This window comes from Aptenodytes forsteri, unplaced genomic scaffold (genome assembly GCF_000699145.1).
Source record: "Aptenodytes forsteri isolate BGI_AS27 unplaced genomic scaffold, ASM69914v1 Scaffold137, whole genome shotgun sequence".
In the NCBI taxonomy this organism is placed as follows: Eukaryota; Metazoa; Chordata; class Aves; order Sphenisciformes; family Spheniscidae; genus Aptenodytes; species Aptenodytes forsteri.
Window position 1 is genome coordinate 3,015,763 of NW_008796221.1, and position 8,192 is coordinate 3,023,954.

At 40.0% G+C, this 8,192-nt stretch overlaps 1 protein-coding gene across 1 annotated transcript in view; it reads right to left on the bottom strand.

Moving 5' to 3' along the window:
* The window catches only part of SLC2A13 (solute carrier family 2 member 13), a 140,708-nt gene extending 134,556 nt beyond the window's left edge, over positions 1–6,152 (bottom strand). Inside the window, exon 1 of the mRNA XM_019474583.1 lies at positions 5,995–6,152. Coding sequence (XP_019330128.1) covers positions 5,995–6,143 — 149 coding nt within the window. The 5' untranslated portion in view covers positions 6,144–6,152. The remainder of the gene's footprint in view (positions 1–5,994) is intronic.
* Between the last annotated feature and the right edge of the window lie 2,040 nt (positions 6,153–8,192).

The following is an 8,192-nucleotide window of genomic DNA, read 5'->3' on the forward strand; positions in this document are numbered from 1 at the left end:
GCATAACCTCACGACATCCTTGTAGTCCTCCTGAGTTGCCTGCCCCTTCTTCCAAAGGTCATAAACTCTCCTTTTTTTCCCTGAGTTCCAGCCAAAGCTCTCTGTTCAGCCAGGCCGGTCATCTTCCCTGCTGGCTCGTCTTTCGGCACATGGGGATGGCCTGCTCCTGCGCCTTTAAGATTTCCTTCTTAAAGAATGTCCAGCCTTCCTGGACTCCTTTGCTCTTCAGGACTGCCTCCCAAGGGACTCTGTCAACCAGGCTCCTAAACAGGCCAAAGTCTGCCTTCCAGAAGTCCAAGGTGGCAGTTCTGCTGACCCCTCTCCTTACTTCTCTGAGAATCGAAAACTCTATCATTTTGTGATCGCTATGCCCAAGACAGCCTCCAACCGTCACATCACCCACAAGTCCGTCTCTGTTCACAAACAAGAGATCCAGCAGGGCGCCTTCCCTAGTTGGCTCACTCACTATAAGAGCAGAAACAGAAGAAAGTTCATTTCACCAGCACAGCAATTTACACCAGATCTTTTAGAGTCTGCTCTTAAATCTTCAGCCAGCTGCAATATTAGAGAGTCAGAGTTATGCTTCCAGGGATCAGCACTGACACCTGTGACAACACCCACAGATACCATGATTCGCTCCAGCTGAAGTGGGGGGAAAAGGCTGTGGAAGACAAGCATACCACTAACTTTCATGGATGGTTCTGGTCTATACACTTCACATTTTTATATTCCTTCAATAAAACACTAAGAAGAATAACAAGAATTGCAGAACAATGTATAATTTTGTTCTGCTTTTTAAATCTGACCTTTTCCCATTTGCGCTTCACTGAGATTTTTTTCACTTCCATTAAAGACTTTAAACAGTGCTGGTGCCACCTGTACATTATTGCAGCTATCACAGGTTTCACATCAGTGGTTATAATCATTAAAACACCTCCAGAAACTAGCCCTCAGACTGAATACTGAGGTAGTCTGTACTCATAAACAGTTTCACGCCTTGACATCAGTCAGGAGACTAAGGAAATTTGATAATCTCTCCTCCAGCTCCTCTCTCCATACGCCAGGATGTGTGCTTCCACACAGACCATTCAGCAGTCTCTCACCTAGATGTTTTTATAAAGCATGCTACGAAATGAGATTGCTAATAGAGTAGGAAAGAGAGCACAACCATTAACGGAAACCTTGTTTCAGGGCAATGAACCAAATGTATTTCTCAAGTCCAAATGCATTTTGGATGAAAATGGAAAAAGACTTTCTTAGAGGCATTTGTAGATTTAACAAAGAAAAACATGAGCAATACTACAGGGCAGAAAACTTGAGAATGGGAAAAAGAACACCCAAAAGGTAATGCAAAGAGGATGGCCACCCTGGGACAACGTGCATGCAGGCCAGTCTTCCCATCCCCAAGCTGAGCCCTCAAGTTCTTCCTAAAACCAGCAAAAATTCCAAAAGGTCATACAAGTAAATCTTGGTCTAGAAAGAAATTTGTGAGCAAGTCTCTTCTTTTCTAACACTTTAAGAATGGTATAGCTCATCATTAGTTAAAAAAAAGAAAAGCAGATGGAAGAAAATAAATTCAAAAGGAAGGATTATTAGTTCAGTAGTCTTCAGCCAACATATCTAACAAGTGTCAGTAATTCACTGACGTTCTCATTCCTCATTCACTAATGGACTCATTCATTAATGTCGTCATTTCTTCCTATGCTCTTCCCTCAACACAAACATTTTGGTAACTGTATACAGAATCACCTTTACACATACACCATTGAAGCTCACCAAATTGTATATTCAATGTCTGCATTAAAATGGTATTTAGAAAGCCTTTTCTATTTCAAATGAAGAGTAGAACAAAACCATAGAGATCAAAAACACAATCACTGTATTCTGTCAAACTGCAAGCAAAAGGATCTTTTAATGCATCTAAATAAACAGATTTAGTCCTTTATCCTCATATTACCTAATTTCTGCTCCTCTAAAGCCCTTCAGTCCCTTAAATGCAGCAGAGCCTCCAGAACTAAGCAATTGGGTACCTACAATCATCTCGGAGGCAAAATCAATTGACACTCCTGAAAGCTCGATCCAGCCTGTTAAGGCTACTAGTTGGATTCCGTTGGATTGTTTATTACAGGTAAGATACAAAAGAAATGTACAGAAAGTGCTCACTCACTAAAGTCAGTTTCCAATCAACATGTTTCTGGTCAAAGTTGAGTACGAGGAGCAAGCGAGAAGGAAAATGTTCAGTTAAGAGCATACGTCCATTGCAAGTTCAAGAGTTGTTGCAATTTCCAGATCAAGCAACTTTGATATAACCAATGCAGAGTAAAAGCAGGCAATTTAAGATATTTCATGCAGTGAGCCAGCTTTCAGAAATCTAATATAGTTCTTTCCCATACAGAGTACAAGACTTTGCATTTGAAGCCAGATGTCTAGCAGACCTGAAAAAATCCAGCATGAAATTTAATAAGTCTGCTGTAACATTTCTCCTTCTCAGACATACTGCTGCAATACTATTAAGATGGCATTAGCAGGGTTTACAAAGCTAACCTGACATAAGAGTCAGGTTAAATATTTGTTTTCTTTGGTTTATTTTTAATTTTATATCCAGCATTTCCAAGAACAAGCAGAGACGAGAAAAAGTGAAGTTCCTTATTGTTTTTTGTAGCACTCCAATACTTATCCATTCAGTCACTAAGAGCTACAATAATCGCCGTAATTTTCCTTCTTATATGTGATGACTCAGGAGTGAACATCTGTGATTTCTCCCCATGTGTTTGCTGGCCACTCTTTCCAGGTGACAGACCATCTGTACTCTTCCCTGCTCAGTCTTAGGTTGCAGTAAACTAGCTGAGGACAGACAAGTACACAATCCCCAATTAACAGCTCCAGCATCACAGCTGAGAATCCTTGGGTACCTCATCACTAGCGTAACCTCAGTTTCTGCCCAATGCATCATCAACAGTTTCACTTCACTTTGCTCCACTCAATCCGGCAGAACAGTACTTGGCCTGTACATAAAACAGCATTACTGCATTAGCAAAAGTTATCCAGCATGAGCCAGCAGGCTGCAAGAAACAATTACTCCTCACTATTCAACACACCATGCTGAATCTGGAAGACTGGGACCACCAACATGAGAGAGAGCTACAAACCAGGAATAGCAATGGATCACTAAGATGGTCGTGCAACTGGGGTGTATGACATAAAAGAAGAGGCTGAGAGAACTGGGTTTGTGCTGCCCAGAAAAGAGATGATCAAGAGGAGCTTTAATTGCATCTTTCACAACTGAAAAGGAGCTCACAGAGAAGATGGAGACGGACTCTTCTCAGATGTACACTGTGAAAGGACAAGAGTCAATAGTCACAAGTTGCAACAAGGAAAATTCAGATCAAAGATGAAGGAAAGCAATTCTTCACAGTAAGAGTGACTGAACATCTGAACAAGCTGCCTTGAGAAGTGGAAATGCCCATAGCTGGAGGTGTTCAAAAGTCAGCATCTCACAGAGCTTTGATCAAACACCCAGTCTTACTCAACCCATGGGTTCTAGATTTTACTTTTAATTTTTTCAGTTCAGATAGGTTAAAAGGCGTGAATTATACCAGAGTAGTTTATTTTTTGTTCCAAACAGAAGAATAAGTTACATCAATGTAGAAGTTCTCAGAACAGTTGCACAGCATTTCAGTGGGTGGGGGCCTCATTCCTATTTAAGGTATAGTGGCATATCAAAACATCAGTGTTTTACAAAAAGATGAAATCTACATTTGACAATGATTATTGCCTTCCACCTAATCTTCCACTTTAGCTAAATATATTTACAAATTAACATATCAAAAGATGGTACCTTGTATGTGTGTAACAAACTGCAATGATATTTTTCACTTAAATAATCATTTACATACAACTGTACTCGTCAATCCTATGTGACTGCTTGATTTGAAAACTGATACATCCTATATCACAATGCTAGCTCTTTGACTGACCTTTTCCAAAGAAGCCTAAAAGTCTGCTTTTGAGCTGCAAAAATTCAAGCTAGGGAATATTTTACTTTATCTGAACAATTAAACAAAAAACACAGCTCCAATAAGGTCAATACTTGTCAGATACTCTGTTAGGTTGTATTTTTCTTCCAATACACTAGTATTTACTGAAACACACATTACAAACACATCCTGACCTCCTATGTGTCAATGCACTAGTGGGAAAAATAAAAAAAAAAAAACCCACAGATTTACATCCACAAAAGCTTCCCCCAGCTGAATCCATAACCGCTGAGGTAAACTGAACTCAAAAAATCTACCTAAACAGAAAGCGCACAACGCCTTTAACAGTAACAGTGACTCAAGAGCTCCATTTCTAAATAATTATCTTTACTTGTCCATTCCTCCCACCCGGCCCCGTGCAGAGGGAGCCATTACACTAGCAAATTATTTAGGCTAAAAGTGAATTTAAAATAATAAAGCAACTACTAAATAATTGGCATTTGGGATCAAATACTTCAGTTTGTATTCTACCTAGAAATGCAGTACTGCATGCCATTAACTTTTCTCAAATTGAACATGTTTCTTTAACTGCAGAAAGGGATTAGCAATCCTATAAAACTAAGTTTTTCTTTTAGTGAAGGCTGTTTCTCCATTCTCCATAAGTGGACATATAGTCTGCCAGAGAATGCAGCTGCATTATAATGAAAAGATCATCAAAAGCTTCACGTAAAAATGCAAAATGCTATTTTCACTTGAGCTAAAGTAATCAATGCATTTTCAGAAAGCACAAAGCAGAGCTAAAACTTAAAATTAAACTAAAATTAAACTAAATCAGCATGAAGTGACTTTTTTCTTAAGGTCAAAATGTGACATCTTTTTACGAAAGAGGCAAAGGAAACAATCACATGGACAAAAAGTAAAAACCTCAAGTGTCTTGAATCTTCAGACATACACCAATTAAACCGTAGATTCATTAAGAAAACATTAACTTTTTGTTTTAATGTGTATTTCTTTACATACTATGAAGAGATCAGCTTCCAAGTTCTTCTATGTACCAAGTTCCAAATTAATTGTTCCTAACTTAAACCTCAAATGTCAGTGCACCTAGAAATCCCTATTCAGCTCCATTAGAAGCCAGCAGTAGCATTTATGTTGCAAGTTTTTGGGGTGGCAGGGAGGATCCTTCAAATTAGGATTTTCAAATAGCATAATGATTCCAGGCTGTAACGACAGAAATCGAAGGCCCTACAACATGCATCCCTTTCCAAAGAGTGTTTCAAGAGAAAAACATGCATAATTAAGCACAAGTTTCCAGAAGTTGGAATGTATAGTATAAGTTAATTCCTCCTACACATTTCTGTTAATTATTTTTTCAAGTCAGCACTGCAAGTAAAATAGTGAGTCACTGAAATTTCTCATCTCTCTCAAACGACACACCACCATAAAGAAGGTAGGTATAAGGCTGCAGTCCAGAAAGACTTAGCGATGTCTACAGGAAGAACATAATATTCAGAAAGTAGAGTAAAAGAGATTCATATTATTCTATAACCTAAACTTTTAACTATAAAGTTATGCTACAATGTCCTTCACTTCAATTCTGATTGGATTACTGCTGCTGAGATTAAGAATATTTGAAATACACCTCTATTTTGCACATATAGCATCATACTTACTGGAAATTTGCCTTTTGAAAAATCAGCATGTAATTATTCTAAATGCAAAAGGTAAAGCTACTTCCATAAACGTCATGACAATCATTCAAGCTTGTTGATACATCTTTATTGCTCATCCATTCTAAAGTTCAGTAAAGTCAAAAAACCTAAGCATACTGTGAATATTAAGCCTAAGTGAAAGCAGTATGGATATCATTTAGCAAGAGTTAATTATTGAAGTTCCATTTCAGTATACAGTTTTACCACTCTATATGTAAACTCTATTTTACCAACAAGAATTATAATAGGTGTCAACCAAATCACGACCACGCCAGTTTTGCTTTTAGCAAGGAAGACTCACAAACCTCCATCCATCCTTCGCGAGGTAGCTGAAGATTCCATCGACAACGCTTGCAAAAAACTGCCCTCCAGTGATGAACAGAGTGTTAATGGTGACTAATCTGCCTCTTAAGTGCGGTGGAGCAACTTCTGCGATGTACACTGGCACAGTCATAGATGCTACACCTACAAGAATAAATTAAATTACAGTTATAAAAATCAAAAGAGATACTAGAGATACTACATCCCTTTTTCATCATAAAATATTACACCATTTAAATGGAACAAGCTGGAAGAATTTGATTTCCAGGTTCTGAAAGATGAAAGAAAGATAATACACCTAATGAACTCTAGAAGAATACCCAGAGCAAATGGGTATGCACACTGGTTGCTAGCAACTGTATCGCAAGTTCAAGGTTTGATGTAATGATACAAGGAATAACTCACTTCAATTCACATTGCATGTATACCAAGATTAAATAAAAAGCATAACTATATTCATAGTTTTGAAACAAAGAGGTGCTACAATCCAGTATCCAAGCTTACAAAAGTCAAAGTGACTAAGTGAAGATGCCAAGTGTTCATAGCTCTGGGTTTAAAAAGAACTTCAGCATGGTTTCCACCTCCAAGAAAAAGCAAAGCCAAACATTATTATTCTCATTCTCATTATTATTATTGTGTAATTTCATTATTGTATAGAGAACAGATTGTTCCTTGACTTTCTTGATTGTTTCTTCACTTGGTTTAAAAGTATTCCATATGCAGTGCTAAAAACTCTACTGCCATAAGGGTAAGGGTAAGCTGCAAGAACTGCAGCTAAAGCACAGGTGCCTTTTATTCTGTCTTAACACTGGTAGTATTTCCTATAAATTTTCTGATGGCTCTAAATGAGCCATTTGTGCAAAAGATAGAAGTACCCACGTGGAACACACACAGGAGCACGCACACACACACAAACCATAAAAACAGGAGTTCATAAGCGTATAAGGAACAGGGCTGGGTACAGTACATGCTTTGGTGGTCCAGATCCACCAAGAAATTCATGCTCTCATTTAAAGGAAACGTGTATCCTCATTTCTTTAAGAGAGCCAACAGTGACAACCAACAGCAATTTTTTTTTGTACTTAAAACTGGAAGTACGTTGGCAGCACACACACAAAAACACATTTCGACTGAAGCCAGCTGAGATACAACTTGAGCACAGTGAGCACGGCCGAGCAGCAGCAGAGACATCACATCTTCCAGCCTGGGGCAGCTCCACCACATCCACACCGACAGCCCCACACCAGCACGTGCCAGTGCCGTACCCCCAGCAGGAAAGGGGGTCACCTAAAGGCATTCAGGCAGTTCCTGAAGCATGGCTACGGTTCCCGGCTCACGTCACGGCAGAAAGGCTTCGTCATAAAATGGTGGAGGCTTCGGCCGGCGCCCCGCTGCCTGTCTGACTCACCGAACTAAGAGCACAAAATCATCTTTAGCAACAAAGTTAGCCTGACAGAACTGCTGGGAGCCTCCAAAAGCTCGAGCAAGGAATATGGATTGTTTAATAATAAAATGGCATCAGAAGATCTTTTGTTACAATAGGTAAACGCTCACAGCAGCCTCTCAGCATGATAACCCAGTTCCTGGCAGAGCCTCCCAGGACACGCCAATGCCTCCCCCTCCTATTTACTGAGCAACCCACACAGAATAAAAAAAACACATAAAAGTGTCAGGGGGAAAAAAAAAAATTAAAAATTTATTCAACCGTTTTTCAAAGCCAACCAGAATGCACCACGGAAAAAAGCATTCAAATAGCCCTTTGCGTGTTTGATAGAGACGCAAATTTTCAAACGCAGTCTACCATTAGGGATATTTCTCTCACATCTTTCACATCAGCGTTTGAACTAATTGCAATTAAAGCCATGTAGATAGCGCACATATAAGGGAAAAGCCTTTATGGGAAAGCATAGGAGCACGTCTGCTTTCTGGAAACAAAAGCCACTGAGGACCCACGTGAGGCAGTGGCTCACGCCAGGGTGGAGAAGAAGGGCCCTACAGCTGCGGCAGCCCTGGTGTGGGGAGGCCAGGCCTTCCTGCTCCCCCGACCTCCCATCTGCCTCAGGCATGCCACCTCACATGCTCATGCTCGTTCCTGCAGCTGCAGCATGGCCATCTTCCCACTGCTGGGACTGGCCTGGCAGGACATCCAGCTCCGCAGGGCCAGGCCCAAAGCCCGGTGTCC